Source organism: Salvelinus alpinus, chromosome 13 (genome assembly GCF_045679555.1).
Source record: "Salvelinus alpinus chromosome 13, SLU_Salpinus.1, whole genome shotgun sequence".
NCBI lineage: Eukaryota > Metazoa > Chordata > Actinopteri > Salmoniformes > Salmonidae > Salvelinus > Salvelinus alpinus.
In genome coordinates this window covers 57,829,957-57,849,966 of record NC_092098.1, presented here as the reverse complement: position 1 = coordinate 57,849,966, position 20,010 = coordinate 57,829,957, and the positions used below count along the sequence as shown (strand labels likewise).

General features: G+C 45.3%; 1 protein-coding gene across 1 annotated transcript in view; it reads left to right on the top strand.

The window, feature by feature from the left end:
• Positions 1-17,655, top strand: part of heatr6 (HEAT repeat containing 6) — a 79,983-nt gene extending 62,328 nt beyond the window's left edge. Inside the window, exons 16-20 of the mRNA XM_071339894.1 lie at positions 5,484-5,606; positions 7,491-7,615; positions 8,176-8,272; positions 15,681-15,885; positions 15,983-17,655. Of these exons, the coding sequence (XP_071195995.1) occupies positions 5,484-5,606; positions 7,491-7,615; positions 8,176-8,272; positions 15,681-15,885; positions 15,983-16,629 (1,197 nt within the window). The 3' untranslated portion in view covers positions 16,630-17,655. The remainder of the gene's footprint in view (positions 1-5,483; positions 5,607-7,490; positions 7,616-8,175; positions 8,273-15,680; positions 15,886-15,982) is intronic.
• The last annotated feature ends 2,355 nt before the right edge of the window (positions 17,656-20,010 follow it).

The window sequence follows — 20,010 nt, the reverse complement described above, 5'->3', positions numbered from 1 at the left end:
ATCCTGCCACAGGCCTTCACACAGCTACCTGTACATACCCTCTCCTCTATCCTGCCACAGGCCTTCACACAGCTACCTGTACATACCCTCTCCTCTATCCTGCCCCAGGCCTTCACACAGCTACCTGTACATACCCTCTCCTCTATCCTGCCACAGGCCTTCACACAGCTACCTGTACATACCCTCTCCTCTATCCTGCCACAGGCCTTCACACAGCTACCTGTACATACACACACACCTGCAAGACGAGACCGATGTCAAGACAGTGGAGGGCCATTTCTCAGTGTTTCTCTGTGTATTCAGGAGTAGAGCCAGGTGGGGGGGTCTCTGGCAGGCGCTCAATTTCAAGCTGCTTTATTGGCATGAAAAACATTGTCATTATTGCCATAGCAACTATGTATACAATATACATTGTAATAAAATAAAGAATAATAATAATATAAAATAGTAATTCAGGTAAATAAATAACTACAATAAAATTGTAACAGTCAATAGTATACATATAACTAACTTAACTGTCATCCTCACCATTACATCAGTACTACTACCACCACCACCACTAAACTGCTATCACTACCATCACCCCTACTACCATTACCATCATTACCATCACCCCTACTACCATTACCATCATTACCATCACCCCTACTACCATCATCATTATTATCATTACCATCAACCCTACTACCATCATCATCATTACTATCATTATCATTATTATCACTACCATCACCCCTACTACCATCATCATTATTATCACTACCATCACCCCTACTACCATCATCATTATTATCACTACCATCACCCCTACTACCATCATCATTATTATCACTACCATCACCCCTACTACCATCATCATTATTATCACTACCATCACCCCTGCTACCATCACCCCTACTACCATCATTACCATCACCCCTACTACCATCATTATTATTACTATCACTACCATCATCATTACCATCATTACCATCACCCCTACTACCATCATCATTATTATCACTACCATCACCCCTGCTACCATCACCCCTGCTACCATCACCCCTGCTACCATTACCCCTACTACCATCATCCCTACTACCATCACCCCTACTACCATCATCATTATTATCATTACCATCACCCCTACCACCATCATCATTATTATCACTACCATCACCCCTACTACCATCACCCCTACTACCATCATCATTACTACCATCATCATTACTATCACTATCATCACCCCTACTACCATCATTATTACTATCATTACTACTACCATCATTATTACTATCATTACTACCACCATCATTACCATCATTACCATCACCCCTACTACCATCATCATTATTATCACTACCATCACCCCTACTACCATCACCCCTACTACCATCATCATTATTATCACTACCATCACCCCTGCTACCATCACCCCTACTACCATCATCATCATCACCATCATTACCATCACCCCTACTACCATCATTATTATTACTATCATTACCATCATTACCATCACCCCTACTACCATCATCATTATTATCACTACCATCACCCCTGCTACCATCACCCCTGCTACCATCACCCCTGCTACCATCACCCCTGCTACCATTACCCCTACTACCATCATCCCTACTACCATCACCCCTACTACCATCATCATTATTATCATTACCATCACCCCTACCACCATCATCATTATTATCACTACCATCACCCCTACTACCATCACCCCTACCACCATCATCATTATTATCACTACCATCACCCCTACTACCATCATCATTACTACCATCATCATTACTATCACTATCATTACCATCACCCCTACTACCATCATTATTACTATCATTACTACTACCATCATTATTACTATCATTACCACCATCATTACCATCACCCCTACTACCATCATCATTATTATCACTACCATCACCCCTACTACCATCATCATTACTACCATCATCATTACTATCACTATCATTACCATCACCCCTACTACCATCATCATTACTACCATCATCATTACTATCACTATCATTACCATCACCCCTACTACCATCATTATTACTATCATTACTACCACCATCATTACCATCATTACCATCACCCCTACTACCACCATCATTATTATCACTACCATCACCCCTACTACCATCATCATTATTATCACTACCATCACCCCTACTACCATCATCATTACCATCACCCCTACTACCATCACCCCTACTACCATCATCATTACCATCACCCCTACTACCATCACCCCTACTACCATCATCATTACCATCACCCCTACTACCATCATCATTATTATCACTACCATCATCATTACTATCATTACCATCACCCCTACTACCATCATTGCTATCATTACCATCATCATTACTATCACTACCATCATCATTACTATCACTACCATCACCCCTACTATCACTACCATCACCCCTACTACCACCATCATTGCTATCATTACATCATCATTATTATCATTACCATTATCATCATTACTATCACTACCATCATCATCATTACTATCACTACCATCATCATCATTACTATCACTACCATCATCATTACTATCACTACCATCATCATTACTATCACTACCATCATTGCTATCATTACCATCATCATTACTATCACTACCATCACCCCTACTACCATCATCATTACTATCACTACCATCACCATTACTATCACTACCATCATCATTACAATCACTACCATCATCATTACAATCATTACCATCATCATTGCTATCATCATTATTATCACTACCATCATCATTACTATCACTACCATCATCATTACTATCACTACCATCATCATCATTACTATCATTACCATCATTATTATCAATACCATCATCATTACCATCATCATCATTACTATCATTACCATCATCATTACCATCATCATCATTACTATCACTACCATCATCATTACTATCACTACCATCATCATCATTACTATCACTACCATCATCATTACTATCACTACCATCATCATTACTATCACTACCATCATTGCTATCATTACCATCATCATTACTATCACTACCATCACCCCTACTACCATCATCATTACTATCACTACCATCACCATTACTATCACTACCATCATCATTACAATCACTACCATCATCATTACAATCATTACCATCATCATTGCTATCATCATTATTATCACTACCATCATCATTACTATCACTACCATCATCATTACTATCACTACCATCATCATCATTACTATCATTACCATCATTATTATCAATACCATCATCATTACCATCATCATCATTACTATCATTACCATCATCATTACCATCATCATCATTACTATCACTACCATCATCATTATTATCATTACCATCATCATCATCATTATTATCATTATCATCATTATTATCATTATTATCATCATCATTATTATCATCATCATTATTATCATTACCATCATCATTATTACCATTACCATCATCATCATTATCATTACCATCATCATTATTACCATTACCATCATCATCATTATTATCATTACCATCATCATTACTATCACTACCATCATCATCATTACTATCACTACATCATCATCATTACTATCACTACCATCATCATCATTACTATCACTATCATCATCATCATTACTATCACTACCATCACCCCTACTACCATCATCATTACTATCATTACCATCATTACTATCATTACCATCATTACTATCACTACCATCATCATTACCATCATTACTATCACTACCATCATCATTACCATCATTACTATCACTACCATCATCATTACCATCACTACCATCACCACTACTACCATCCCCCCTACTACCCATACCACTACTACCCATACCACTACTACCATCACCCCTACTACCCATACCACTACTACCCATACCACTACTACCCATACCACTACTACCATCACCCCTACTACCCATACCACTACTACCATCACTACTACCCATACCACTACTACCCATACCACTACTACCATCACTACTACCCATACCACTACTACCATCACCCCTACTACCCATACCCCTACTACCATCACCCCTACTACCCCTACCACTACTACCCATACCCCTACTACCATCACCCCTACTACCCATACCACTACTACCATCACCCCTACTACCCATACCACTACTACCCATACCACTACTACCATCATTACTACCCATACCACTACTACCATCACCCCTACTACCCATACCACTACTACCATCACCCCTACTACCCATACCACTACTACCATCACTACTACCCATCACCCCTACTACCATCACCCCTACTACCCATACCACTACTACCATCACCCCTACTACCCATACCACTACTACCATCACCCCTACTACCATCACTACTACTACCCATACCACTACTACCATCACCCCTACTACCCATACCACTACTACCATACCACTACTACCATCACCCCTACTACCCATACCACTACTACCATACCACTACTACCATCACCCCTACTACCCATACCACTACTACCACCACCATCACCACTACTACCATTACAATTTGGAATGATAATCACTATAATAATAGTAGTAATAAGTAAGTTACTGTTTATTTACCATGCAGATGTTATTGTTTGTATTTATTTGACCTTTATTTAACTAGGCAAGTCAGTTAAGAACAGATTCTTATTTTCAATGACGGTCTAGGAACAATGGGTTAACTGCCTTGTTCAGGGGCAGAACGACTGATTTTTACCTTGTCAGCTCAGGGATTCAATCTTTCGGTTGCTAGTCCAACTCTCTAACCAGTAGACTACCAGCCGCCCCTTATTCAGTGTCCCTCAGGCTATGGCAGGCAAATACATGAGTATTTGTTTTTCCTCTGGGTTTAACAAGTTAAAATGGTGAATAAATGTAGTAATTTCTGTGAATAATGAATCTCTTGGTGATGAATATTTATCACAGTAAAGGAGAAAGTGCATCTCTGTTTCTACCTCCCCTGTTGTGCAGTGACCACATACACGCTCCTCTTTGGGTAGCCATGTCTCTTTATGTCTGCCAGTTTCCATTACCAATTGGTGGTCACTCAGCCTGTACTTGGTAAGGATCTGTCTCTGTCTCTGTCTCTCTCTGTCAGCCTGTACTTGGTAAGGATCTGTCTCTGTCTCTGTCTCTCTCTGTCAGCCTGTACTTGGTAAGGATCTGTCTCTGCTTCGTGTCTCTGACAGAGTAGCCAATCAGCCAATTCATATTCTCTGTTTAGGGCCAGATAGCAATTTAGTCAGCTTTGAGATGTTTTCTTTCTTTCAGTATTGTAAATATGAGTCCCAACACCAGCTGCCTGAGAGAGCTCATTTCTGGGGTTTGAAGTGCTTTAAATTGCAGACTTCAATTCAGGTGTAGCTAAACATTTTATGATATTGTTTGTATTTTCGTTACCTCTGTCTGTCTCTGTCTCTCTCTCTGTCTCTCTCTGTGTCTCTGACTCTCTCTCTCTCTGTCTCTCTGTCTAGGAGAAGAGCCAGGTTCTGTGTGTAACAGTGTTGTTGGGGCTGACCTACAGTGATAACTCTCTGGTCAAGGCTGCTGCAGTCAGAGCTCTGGGAGTCTACATTCTGTTCCCCTGTCTACGAGAGGTACATACACACTGGAATCAAAGCAATGGTGACACTGTAGACTGGTCTCACCACTAGACCAGACAGACCACATCCCACTGTAGACTGGTCTCACCACTAGACCAGACAGACCACATCCCACTGTAGACTGGTCTCACCACTAGGCCAGACAGACCACATCCCACTGTAGACTGGTCTCACCACTAGGCCAGACAGACCACATCCCACTGTAGACTGGTCTCACCACTAGGCCAGACAGACCACATCCCACTGTAGACTGGTCTCACCACTAGACCAGACAGACCACATCCCACTGTAGACTGGTCTCACCACTAGACCAGACAGACCACATCCCACTGTAGACTGGTCTCACCACTAGGCCAGACAGACCACATCCCACTGTAGACTGGTCTCACCACTAGACCAGACAGACCACATCCCACTGTAGACTGGTCTCACCACTAGGCCAGACAGACCACATCCCACTGTAGACTGGTCTCACCACTAGACCAGACAGACCACATCCCACTGTAGACTGGTCTCATCACTAGACCAGACAGACCACATCCCACTGTAGACTGGTCTCATCACTAGACCAGACAGACCACATCCCACTGTAGACTGGTCTCACCACTAGACCAGACAGACCACATCCCACTGTAGACTGGTCTCACCACTAGACCAGACAGGCCACATCCCACTGTAGACTGGTCTCACCACTAGACCAGACAGGCCACATCCCACTGTAGACTGGTCTCACCACTAGACCAGACAGACCACATCCCACTGTAGACTGGTCTCACCACTAGACCAGACAGACCACATCCCACTGTAGACTGGTCTCACCACTAGACCAGACAGGCCACATCCCACTGTAGACTGGTCTCACCACTAGGCCAGACAGACCACATCCCACTGTAGACTGGTCTCACCACTAGGCCAGACAGGCCACATCCCAGGGTGATGATGAGTCTGTTTATATCACCCAGCAGGTTCAGCTAGTCAGGGTGATGATGAGTCTGTTTATATCACCCAGCAGGTTCAGCTAGTCAGGGTGGTGATGATGAGTCTGTTTATATCACCCAGCAGGTTCAGCTAGTCAGGGTGGTGATGATGAGTCTGTTTATATCACCCAGCAGGTTCAGCTAGTCAGGGTGGTGATGATGAGTCTGTTTATATCACCCAGCAGGTTCAGCTAGTCAGGGTGATGATGAGTCTGTTTATATCACCCAGCAGGTTCAGCTAGTCAGGGTGATGATGAGTCTGTTTATATCACCCAGCAGGTTCAGCTAGTCAGGGTGGTGATGATGAGTCTGTTTATATCACCCAGCAGGTTCAGCTAGTCAGGGTGGTGATGATGAGTCTGTTTATATCACCCAGCAGGTTCAGCTAGTCAGGGTGATGATGAGTCTGTTTATATCACCCAGCAGGTTCAGCTAGTCAGGGTGGTGATGATGAGTCTGTTTATATCACCCAGCAGGTTCAGCTAGTCAGGGTGATGATGAGTCTGTTTATATCACCCAGCAGGTTCAGCTAGTCAGGGTGATGATGAGTCTGTTTATATCACCCAGCAGGTTCAGCTAGTCAGGGTGATGATGAGTCTGTTTATATCACCCAGCAGGTTCAGCTAGTCAGGGTGGTGATGATGAGTCTGTTTATATCACCCAGCAGGTTCAGCTAGTCAGGGTGATGAAGAGTCTGTTTATATCACCCAGCAGGTTCAGCTAGTCAGGGTGGTGATGATGAGTCTGTTTATATCACCCAGCAGGTTCAGCTAGTGAGGGTGATGAAGAGTCTGTTTATATCACCCAGCAGGTTCAGCTAGTCAGGGTGATAATGATGATGAGTCTGCCATGGTAGAGGAAGGAACTCTGCTTTACAGGAAGTGACATCATGTCTCTACAGGATGTGATGTTTGTAGCAGACACGGCCAACGCCATCCTGACAGCCCTGGACGACCGCTCACCAAATGTCCGCTCCAAGGCAGCCTGGTCGCTCGGCAACCTCACCGACACACTCATCGTCAACATGTGAGAGACCGCGCACACACTCAAACTGTCAATGTAGACAACCCATCAGCCCGTCTATTCATTTTCTCTCGCTCTCTCCCCTGTCCCCTCTCACTCCTGTCTCTCTCGTCCCTCTCTCCCTTCTCATCTCCTCTTTCCTCTCCCCCTCTCCTCTCTCGCTCCTCCCCCTCTCCTCTCCCCCTCTCCTCTCTCCCTCCCCCTCTCCCCTCTCCTCCTCCCCCTCTCCCCTCTCCTCCTCCCCCTCTCCTCTCTCCCTCCTCCCCCTCTCCTCTCTCCCTCCTCCTCCCCCTCTCCTCTCTCCCTCCTCCTCCCCCTCTCCTCTCTCCCTCCTCCTCCCCCTCTCCTCTCTCCCTCCTCCTCCCCCTCTCCTCTCTCCCTCCTCCTCCCCCTCTCCCCTCTCTCCCTCCCCCTCTCCCCTCTCTCCCTCCCCCTCTCCCCTCTCTCCCTCTCCTCCTCCCCCTCTCCTCTCTCCCTCCTCCTCCCCCTCTCCCCTCTCCCCTCTCCTCCTCCCCCTCTCCTCCTCCTCCTCCCCCTCTCCCCTCTCCTCCTCCCCCTCTCAGGGGATGTGTTGGGGAGGTTTTCCAGGAGGAGCTGTCTGACATGTTGGTGCTCCAGATGCTGCAGTCAGCCACCAAGGCTGCTTCAGACAAGGACAGGGTGAGAACACACAGTATTCAGACAAGGACAGGGTGAAGAACACACAGTATTCAGACAAGGACAGGGTGAGAACACACAGTATTCAGACAAGGACAGGGTGAAGAACACACAGTATTCAGACAAGGACAGGGTGAGAACACACAGTATTCAGACAAGGACAGGGTGAGAACACACAGTATTCAGACAAGGACAGGGTGAGAACCACTACAGAGTATTCAGACAGTATTCAGACAAGGACAGGGTGAGAACCACTACAGAGTATTCAGTCAGTATTCAGACAAGGACAGGGTGAGAACCACTACAGAGTATTCAGTCAGTATTCAGACAAGGACAGGGTGAGAACCACTACAGAGTATTCAGTCAGTATTCAGACAAGGACAGGGTGAGAACACACACCACTACAGAGTATTCAGACAGTATTCAGACAAGGACAGGGTGAGAACCACTACAGAGTATTCAGGAAGTATTCAGACAAGGACAGGGTGAGAACCACTACAGAGTATTCAGACAGTATTCAGACAAGGACAGGGTGAGAACCACTACAGAGTATTCAGTCAGTATTCAGACAAGGACAGGGTGAGAACCACTACAGAGTATTCAGACAGTATTCAGACAAGGACAGGGTGAGAACCACTACAGAGTATTCAGACAGTATTCAGACAAGGACAGGGTGAGAACCACTACAGAGTATTCAGTCAGTATTCAGACAGTATTCAGACAAGGACAGGGTGAGAACCACTACAGAGTATTCAGTCAGTATTCAGACAAGGACAGGGTGAGAACCACTACAGAGTATTCAGTCAGTATTCAGACAAGGACAGGGTGAGAACCACTACAGAGTATTCAGTCAGTATTCAGACAGTATTCAGACAAGGACAGGGTGAGAACCACTACAGAGTATTCAGTCAGTATTCAGACAAGGACAGGGTGAGAACCACTACAGAGTATTCAGTCAGTATTCAGACAAGGACAGGGTGAGAACCACTACAGAGTATTCAGACAGTATTCAGACAAGGACAGGGTGAGAACCACAGAGTATTCAGGAAGTATTCAGACCTCTTGACTTTTTCCACATGTTGTTACGTTACAGCCTTATTCTAAAATGGATTAAATTGTTTTTTTCATCATCAATCAAGAAAATTTTGGAAGGCTATTAAGTCTGTCTGATAATGTTAATGAATTACTGTCATGTGTATTGAAGGACTCTGTTTCTATATATGACAAAACTGAAATGCTGAATTGATTCAATGAGCACTTTGTATCATCTGGTAGGCTGTTTGATTCAATGTCCCCTGTCTCTGTCCAACCCTGTGTGGATGAACCAGTGTCCTCTGTCTCTGTCCAACCCTGTGTGGATGAACCAGTGTCCTCTGTCTCTGTACAACCCTGTGTGGATGAACCAGTGTCCTCTGTCTCTGTACAACCCTGTGTGGATGAACCAGTGTCCCCTGTCTCTGTCCAACCCTGTGTGGATGAACCAGTGTCCTCTGTCTCTGTACAACCCTGTGTGGATGAACCAGTGTCCTCTGTCTCTGTCCAACCCTGTGTGGATGAACCAGTGTCCTCTGTCTCTGTCCAACCCTGTGGATGAACCAGTGTCCTCTGTCTCTGTACAACCCTGTGTGGATGAACCAGTGTCCTCTGTCTCTGTCCAACCCTGTGTGGATGAACCAGTGTCCTCTGTCTCTGTCCAACCCTGTGGATGAACCAGTGTCCTCTGTCTCTGTCCAACCCTGTGGATGAACCAGTGTCCTCTGTCTCTGTCCAACCCTGTGGATGAACCAGTGTCCTCTGTCTCTGTCCAACCCTGTGGATGAACCAGTGTCCTCTGTCTCTGTCCAACCCTGTGTGGATGAACCAGTGTCCTCTGTCTCTGTCCAACCCTGTGTGGATGAACCAGTGTCCTCTGTCTCTGTCCAACCCTGTGGATGAACCAGTGTCCTCTGTCTCTGTACAACCCTGTGTGGGTGAACCAGTGTCCTCTGTCTCTGTACAACCCTGTGTGGATGAACCAGTGTCCTCTGTCTCTGTCCAACCCTGTGGATGAACCAGTGTCCTCTGTCTCTGTACAACCCTGTGGATGAACCAGTGTCCTCTGTCTCTGTACAACCCTGTGTGGGTGAACCAGTGTCCTCTGTCTCTGTACAACCCTGTGTGGATGAACCAGCGTCCTCTGTCTCTGTCCAACCCTGTGTGGATGAACCAGCGTCCTCTGTCTCTGTCCAACCCTGTGTGGATGAACCAGTGTCCCCTGTCTCTGTACAACCCTGTGTGGATGAACCAGTGTCCTCTGTCTCTGTACAACCCTGTGTGGATGAACCAGTGTCCTCTGTCTCTGTACAACCCTGTGTGTATGAACCAGTGTCCTCTGCCTCTGTCCAACCCTGTGGATGAACCAGTGTCCTCTGCCTCTGTCCAACCCTGTGGATGAACCAGTGTCCTCTGTCTCTGTCCAACCCTGTGTGGATGAACCAGTGTCCTCTGCCTCTGTCCAACCCTGTGGATGAACCAGTGTCCTGTCTCTGTACAACCCTGTGTGGATGAACCAGTGTCCTCTGTCTCTGTACAACCCTGTGTGGATGAACCAGTGTCCTCTGTCTCTGTACAACCCTGTGTGTATGAACCAGTGTCCTCTGCCTCTGTCCAACCCTGTGGATGAACCAGTGTCCTCTGTCTCTGTACAACCCTGTGTGGATGAACCGGTGTCCTCTGTCTCTGTACAACCCTGTGGATGCACCAGTGTCCTCTGCCTCTGTCCAACCCTGTGGATGAACCAGTGTCCTGTCTCTGTACAACCCTGTGTGGATGAACCAGTGTCCTCTGTCTCTGTACAACCCTGTGTGGATGAACCAGTGTCCTCTGTCTCTGTACAACCCTGTGTGTATGAACCAGTGTCCTCTGCCTCTGTCCAACCCTGTGGATGAACCAGTGTCCTCTGTCTCTGTACAACCCTGTGTGTATGAACCAGTGTCCTCTGCCTCTGTCCAACCCTGTGGATGAACCAGTGTCCTCTGCCTCTGTCCAACCCTGTGGATGAACCAGTGTCCTCTGTCTCTGTACAACCCTGTGTGGATGAACCGGTGTCCTCTGTCTCTGTACAACCCTGTGGATGCACCAGTGTCCTCTGCCTCTGTCCAACCCTGTGGATGAACCAGTGTCCTGTCTCTGTACAACCCTGTGTGGATGAACCAGTGTCCTCTGTCTCTGTACAACCCTGTGTGGATGAACCAGTGTCCTCTGTCTCTGTACAACCCTGTGTGGATGAACCAGTGTCCTCTGTCTCTATACAACCCTGTGTGGATGAACCAGTGTCCTCTGTCTCTGTCCAACCCTGTGTGGATGAACCAGTGTCCTCTGTCTCTGTCCAACCCTGTGGATGAACCAGTGTCCTCTGTCTCTGTCCAATCCTGTGGATGAACCAGTGTCCTCTGTCTCTGTCCAACCCTGTGGATGAACCAGTGTCCTCTGTCTCTGTACAACCCTGTGTGGATGAACCAGTGTCCTGTCTCTGTACAACCCTGTGTGGATGAACCAGTGTCCTCTGTCTCTGTCCCTGTCCAACCCTGTGGATGAACCAGTGTCCTCTGTCTCTGTCCAACCCTGTGTGGATGAACCAGCGTCCTCTGTCTCTATACAACCCTGTGTGAATGAACCAGTGTCCTCTGTCTCTATACAACCCTGTGGATGAACCAGTGTCCTCTGTCTCTGTTAAACCCTGTGTGGATGAACCAGTGTCCTCTGTCTCTATACAACCCTGTGGATGAACCAGTGACCTCTGTCTCTGTACAACCCTGTGGATGAACCAGTGTCCTGTGTCTCTGTCCAACCCTGTGTGGATGAACCAGTGAGAGCTGGTCAAACTTTTAGCTTTCTGCCATTCTCAGTGCAGGTGGTACATAAAGCCCTGAAATCCGTAGATCAAAGAAAGCCTGCAGGTCCTGATCTTTTGGATCCCTGCTTTTTAAATCTGGCAGCTGATTTCATAGCTGAACCACTTACATATCTGTTCAATCTAACCCTGGAATGTAATGAAATTCCAAAGATCTGGAAATCAGCATTTGTCCTACCACTTTTAAAAGAGGGAGATCCAACTATTTAAAATAATTCTAGGCCAATCTCAGAGCTGACACCACTGGCGAAAATACTAGAAACCCTTGTTAGTGAACAGCTAAAAGAGTTTTTATATACTAACTCTATTTTATCAATGTACCAATCGGGCTTCAGGAAGAAGCATAGCACAACTACAGCAGCCATGAAGGTTTTAAATGATATCACTGAAGCCCTTGACAAAAAACAGCACTGTGTCTCACTTTTTATTGATCTCTCTAAGGCTTTTGATACAGTTGATCATGCTATACTAAGGCAGAGATTGTCGAGTGTAGGTCTTTCGGAGCATGCAGTTGCATGGTTTGCTAACTATCTGTCTGATAGAACTCAGTGCACTCAATTTGATGGGCTCATGTCTGTTAAATTGTCTGTCCTGAATGGTGTGCCCCAAGGCTCTGTACTTAGTCCCCTCTTATTCACTATTTACAGTTGAAGTCAGAAGTTTATATACACTTAGGTTGGAGTCATTAAAACTCGTTTTTCAACCACTCCACACATTTCTTGTTAACAAACTATAGTTTTGCCAAGTTGGTTAGGACATCTACTTTGTGCATGACACAAGTCATTTTTCCAACAATTGTTTACAGACTGATTATTTCACTTATAATTCACTATCACATTTCCAGTGGGTCAGAAGTTACATAACCTAAGTTGACTGTGCCTTTAAAACTTCTTATTGCTGCAATCCTGGTGTCGTGTCTTTGGTACCGTTAAATTGAAGACTTATAGTTTTTATCATAGATTCCTATAATTAGGGATTACGCGATCACTTGAGTAATAACGTAATTAATTAACTATGAATTCGAGGGCACCAGGGAAAGTTATTAGATTACAAGGTTATAATTTCCCAATATAACCTTTCAGATATTTTCCTATCTGATCAATGGTCTTCTAATTAATGATTGATTTACTCTACCTTACGTCAGTCTCATTCCAAACGTCGTAAATCGCTGATCTGCACGAACCCAGTCTTCACTATGAGTCATCCATACATCAATTGTCTTAAATCATTTATTTATTACTAACTAATTAATTCACAGAAATGCAAAACAAACAAACTTAAAATAGTTACATGAAATGATGGGAGAAAATATGCCCTAGTGGGCTAAACCCGGCATGGCGGCTGTTAGACAAAGGGAAAGTTGCGTTCGACTAAGAATTCACTACAGAGTCCATAACTATAACAATTGACATGCTAATCCTTTACACATGAACGCTCACTCATTCGGGAACAATTGCAATCAATATATATATAGTTACGTTCAGTGTGTGTGTCCTTGGTCGTTGGAGAGAAGTTCGTTTTGGTTGTGGATTGTTCAGAGTGTCATTCGTAATAGAATGGATGTTTCGGCGGTTGTCTTTCTTCGCGTTCAATGATACCGAATTCCTAGCTGCAGACTAGAAGTCAATATCAAAACTTGTTATTATTGGTATAAGAGTTTTACCACGTGGTATATTGACCTTCGTTCTCCCCATTGAGGATAAACATGGTCACAACCTTTGTCCTCTCGTGATTGAGAGAAACATGGTCTGGGGTAATTTCTTAAGAGTTGGCTTTTATTCAGATAGCAGAGAGGGGTGGTCCCATGGTCTCTGACCCAACTGGCTCAGGGGCGGTCCTTGGATTTAGTTCAAATACAACCGGGAGTTGTATTTTCCTTCATTAAACAGTTCAAAATCATATTACACAATTATACAAACAGTATCATACTCACTCATTCATTTTATACAACAAACAGATGTTAACCTCATATCTGAGGTTATTATATAAACAGCGGTATGGTAATGTGGTCCCACAGTCTCACGTGAGTTTCCCACGTGGTGACAAATGGACATGTTCATAGCTGGACCTTCACCGATCATTCCTACTTGTGCAGGAATATGAAATCTGTTCGTACCTCAAGTTCTGTGAGGTGGAAGAGAATTCCTTTGTCCTGAAAGTTTACCCTCTGTCTTAATACTGTTTGTGGTGGGGAGATTCTCAGGAATTTACGACATCTCTCTGTGATCACAGCATGGGTTGAAGGAGTGGAGGCAGGGAGAGGGGGATGGGGTTTGCTATACCCACGCAGGCAACGTCATGACACCGGTAACGGGATCAATATAACAACAGCCAGTGAAAGTGCAGGGCGCCAAATTCAAACAACAGAAATCTCATAATTAAAGTTCCTCAGACATTCGTGTGTCTTATATCATTTTAAAGGTAATCTTGTTGTTAATCCCACCAAAGTGTCCGTTTTTCAAATAGGCTTTTCAGCGAAAGCACCACAAACGATTATGTTAGGTCACCACCAACTCAAAGAAAAATTCAGACATTTTTCCAGCCAAAGAGAGGAGTCACAAAAAGCACAAATAGAGATAAAATGAATCACTAACCTTTGATGATCTTCATCAGATGACACTCATAGGACTTCATATTACACAATACATATATGTCTTGTTCGATTAAGTTCATATTTATATCCAAAAACCTCAGTTTACATTGGCGCCATGTTCAGAAATGGCTCCAAAATATCCGGAGTAATTACAGAGAGCCACGTCAAATAACAGAAATACTCATCATAAACTTTGATGAAAGATACATGTTTTACATAGAATTAAAGACACACTTGTTCTTAATGCAACCGCTGTGTCAGATTTCAAAAAGCTTTACGGCAAAACACAATATTCAATCATCTGAAAACAGCGTTCAGCCACAAAAGCAAGCCATATAGTTACCCGCCAAATTGTGCAGTCAACAAAACTCATAAAAAGCATTATAAATCTTCACTTTGCTGATCTTTGTCGGAATGCACTCCCAGGACTCCCACTTCCACAAGAAATGTTAGTTTTTTTCGGTAATGTCCATCATTTATGTCCAAATAGCTTTTTTTGTCGCGTGTTTGGTATACAAATCCAACGTCAGGGAAGCGCGTTCACTAAAATCTGACAATGTCCAAAAGTTCCGTAACAGTCCGTAGAAACATGTCAAACGATGTATTGAATCAATCTTTAGGATGTTTTTAACATAAATCTTGTTCCAGGCACCACATGTCTCACCACAGATATGTCTTCACCTGTAGCTCACCGGGTCTGGTTGAGGGGAAGTGGTGACATAGTGTTGTGGAGGGTAGTATCCTGTATATGTCCTGGTGACATAGTTTATCCGACTCTAAATCTGTCTTTGTGTAAAAACATGCTGAAAAATTCAGGAGCTCATCTGTAATTGTCTTTCTCTCTCTCTCCCTCCTCTCTCTCTCTCTCTCTATCCTTCTCTCTATCTTTCTCTCTATTCTCTAACTTTCCCCTCCCTCTCCTCCAGGTTAAGAGTAATGCGGTGCGTGCGCTGGGGAACCTGCTCCACTTCCTGTCTGTCAGTCAGCTGACCCGGCCAGGGTTCCAGCGCCCCCTGGAGGAGGCGGTCAGCGCACTGGTCACCACAGTCCAATCAGAAGCCACGATGAAGGTCCGCTGGAATGCCTGCTACGCCCTGGGCAACGCCTTCAAGAACCCTGCCCTGCCACTTGGTACACACTGCTCTGACCCTAGTTCACACGGACTTTCTGTTGGCCTCAAACCCTTCGCTCGCTCGCTCTCTCTCACTCCCTTTCTCTCTCTCTCCAGATTCTGCTTCCTGGTCCGGTGATGCGTTTTCCGCCCTCTGCTGTGTTGTCACTTCCTGTCAGAACTTCAAGGTGCGCATCAAGTCTGCCGCTGCCCTCTCCGTCCCCGCCTGCCGTCATTGCTACGGCGATGCGGAGCGGTTCGGGCATGTTTGGCGCTCACTGGCCACGGCGTTGGAACATAGCGAGGAGACGCAGGACTTCCTGGAGTATCGCTACTGTTCCTCACTCCGACACACACTCACACACACCCTCACACACCTGCTACGACTCAGCCAATCACAGGACATGCCCGCCCTGGGGATGTCGCTCGTCACGGAGGAGGGGAGGTGCTTCAAGGAACACCTGGTAAAATACCTGAGAGGGGAGGGAGGGACGGAGGGAGGGAGAGGAGGAGGGACGGAGGGAGGGGGAGGGACAGAGGGAGGGAGAGGAGAGATGGAAGGGGAGAGGGAGAGAAAGGGGGAGGAGAGAGTGAGGACTCTGGGAGAGACGCTGGAGAGACTGAGGAGTCTGTGTGTAGATGGGGAGGAAGAGGGTGATGAAGGGAGGGATGGAGGAGAAGAGGAGAGGAGTGCGTTGGTGGTGGCCTTTCTGGAGGACGTTCTGAGGAGCTGTGAGGAGCTGAAGGTCTCACCCTCAGATTGACCTCTGACCCCACACTGTAGCCCAACTCTTGTTTCTCTCCTCATTCCCCTTCATGAATTTAGGAGCAGGATTTACATGATGGACAAGAGGTGGAGTTTCCACCATATTCCTCACAACAGTCCGTTTTAATGAACGAGTGCGCTCTTCAGGAAGGGGTGGGGCAGAATTGGACTGGTTCAGGAAGGGGTGGGGAAGAATGGGACTGGTTCAGGAAGGGGTGGGGCAGAATGGGACTGGTTCAGGAAGGGGTGGGGCAGAATGGGACTGGTTCAGGAAGGGGTGGGGCAGAATGGGACTGGTTCAGAAGAGCAGGACAGAGAGTTGGCCTGTTTCTGTGTTCAGGTGTAGAAGTGTCGACTGTGGAACGGTAAACGGTCCCCTTTCCCAGGATTTTATTCAGCTTACAAAGTAATAAATCAATTATTCCTGATGTTGAAGCAGATGGCCTTACTACCGCTAATACTGTTCTTATTAGTACTTGTGCTGTTATTACTGTACTATAAGGGATATCACTGCTATTATATAATTACAGTACTATAAGGCATATCACTGCTATTATATAATTACAGTACTATTATTACTGTTATATTACAATTATTTTGGTGTAGAAGTTGATTACGGTACTGTTATATTACTTTTGGTGTAGGTGATTACAGTACTGTTGTTAGGTGATTACAGTACTGTTGTTAGGTGATTACAGTACTGTTGTTAGGTGATTCTAGTACTGTTATTAGGTGATTACAGTACCGTTGTTAGGTGATTACAGTACTGTTATTAGGTGATTACAGTACTGTTATTAGGTGATTACAGTACTGTTATTAGGTGATTACAGTACTGTTATTAGGTGATTACAGTACTGTTATTAGGTGATTACAGTACTGTTATTAGTTCTATGATTACAGTACTGTTATTAGGTGATTACAGTACTGTTATTAGTTCTATGATTACAGTACTGGCACATTATTGTTATTTCTGCTGTGTGTTTATCATTAAAGTGGACCAGCGGGCGCTAGCCTCTATTCCTGATCCCGTATCCGTGTGATTGATGGTCAATAGCTGTCACCTAATCAACCCTGTTGTTACCGACCTGGGGCTCTGTCACCTCTACCTCACCTCTACCTAACCGACCTGGGGCTCTGTCACCTCTACCTCACCTCTACCTAACCGACCTGGGGCTCTGTCACCTCTACCTCACCTCTACCTAACCGACCCTGTTGTTACCGACCTGGGGCTCTGACACCTCTACCTAATCAACCCTGTTGTTACCGACCTGGGGCTCTGTCACCTCTACCTCACCTCTACCTAACCGACCTGGGGCTCTGTCACCTCTACCTCACCTCTACCTAACCGACCCTGTTGTTACCGACCTGGGGCTCTGTCTGTGTGACTCCTGATGTCATTTACTCTGAACCTGCGGAGAAAATATTTCAAATGATTACTCAAATCCACATGGGATTAACATGAACTCTGACACCTCTACCTAACCGACCCTGTTGTTACCGACCTGGGGCTCTGACACCTCTACCTCACCTCTACCTAACTGACCTGGGGCTCTGTCACCTCTACCTCACCTCTACCTAACTGACCTGGGGCTCTGACACCTCTACCTAACTGACCTGGGGCTCTGACACCTCTACCTAACCGACCCTGTTGTTACTGACCTGGGGCTCTGTCACCTCTACCTAACCGACCCTGTTGTTACCGACCTGGGGCTCTGTCACCTCTACCTAACCGACCCTGTTGTTACTGACCTGGGGCTCTGACACCTCTACCTAACCGACCCTGAATTAACATGAACTCTGACACCTCTACCTAACCGACCCTGAATTAACATGAACTCTGACACCTCTACCTAACCGACCCTGAATTAACATGAACTCTGACACCTCTACCTAACCGACCCTGAATTAACATGAACTCTGACACCTCTACCTAACCGACCCTGAATTAACATGAACTCTGACACCTCTACCTAACCGACCCTGAATTAACATGAACTCTGACACCTCTACCTAACCGACCCTGAATTAACATGAACTCTGACACCTCTACCTAACCGACCCTGAATTAACATGAACTCTGACACCTCTACCTAACCGACCCTGAATTAACATGAACTCTGACACCTCTACCTAACCGACCCTGAATTAACATGAACTCTGACACCTCTACCTAACCGACCCTGAATTAACATGAACTCTGACACCTCTACCTAACCGACCCTGAATTAACATGAACTCTGACACCTCTACCTAACCGACCCTGAATTAACATGAACTCTGACACCTCTACCTAACCGACCCTGAATTAACATGAACTCTGACACCTCTACCTAACCGACCCTGAATTAACATGAACTCTGACACCTCTACCTAACCGACCCTGAATTAACATGAACTCTGACACCTCTACCTAACCGACCCTGAATTAACATGAACTCTGACACCTCTACCTAACCGACCCTGAATTAACATGAACTCTGACACCTCTACCTAACCGACCCTGAATTAACATGAACTCTGACACCTCTACCTAACCGACCCTGAATTAACATGAACTCTGACACCTCTACCTAACCGACCCTGAATTAACATGAACTCTGACACCTCTACCTAACCGACCCTGAATTAACATGAACTCTGACACCTCTACCTAACCGACCCTGAATTAACATGAACTCTGACACCTCTACCTAACCGACCCTGAATTAACATGAACTCTGACACCTCTACCTAACCGACCCTGAATTAACATGAACTCTGACACCTCTACCTAACCGACCCTGAATTAACATGAACTCTGACACCTCTACCTAACCGACCCTGAATTAACATGAACTCTGACACCTCTACCTAACCGACCCTGAATTAACATGAACTCTGACACCTCTACCTAACCGACCCTGAATTAACATGAACTCTGACACCTCTACCTAACCGACCCTGAATTAACATGAACTCTGACACCTCTACCTAACCGACCCTGAATTAACATGAACTCTGACACCTCTACCTAACCGACCCTGAATTAACATGAACTCTGACACCTCTACCTAACCGACCCTGAATTAACATGAACTCTGACACCTCTACCTAACCGACCCTGAATTAACATGAACTCTGACACCTCTACCTAACCGACCCTGAATTAACATGAACTCTGACACCTCTACCTAACCGACCCTGAATTAACATGAACTCTGACGTTGCAACAAAATAAACATATCCAGAGCTACTTATTCTGCGAGAGAAAAATCAATTATTCATATTAGAATGTAAGAGCACATTATGTAATCCAACATCTGGTATGGTAAATGACATGGGGAAATTCATTTCAGCAGATACATTAATATCCAGATTTATTTTTTTAAATCTGCATTTA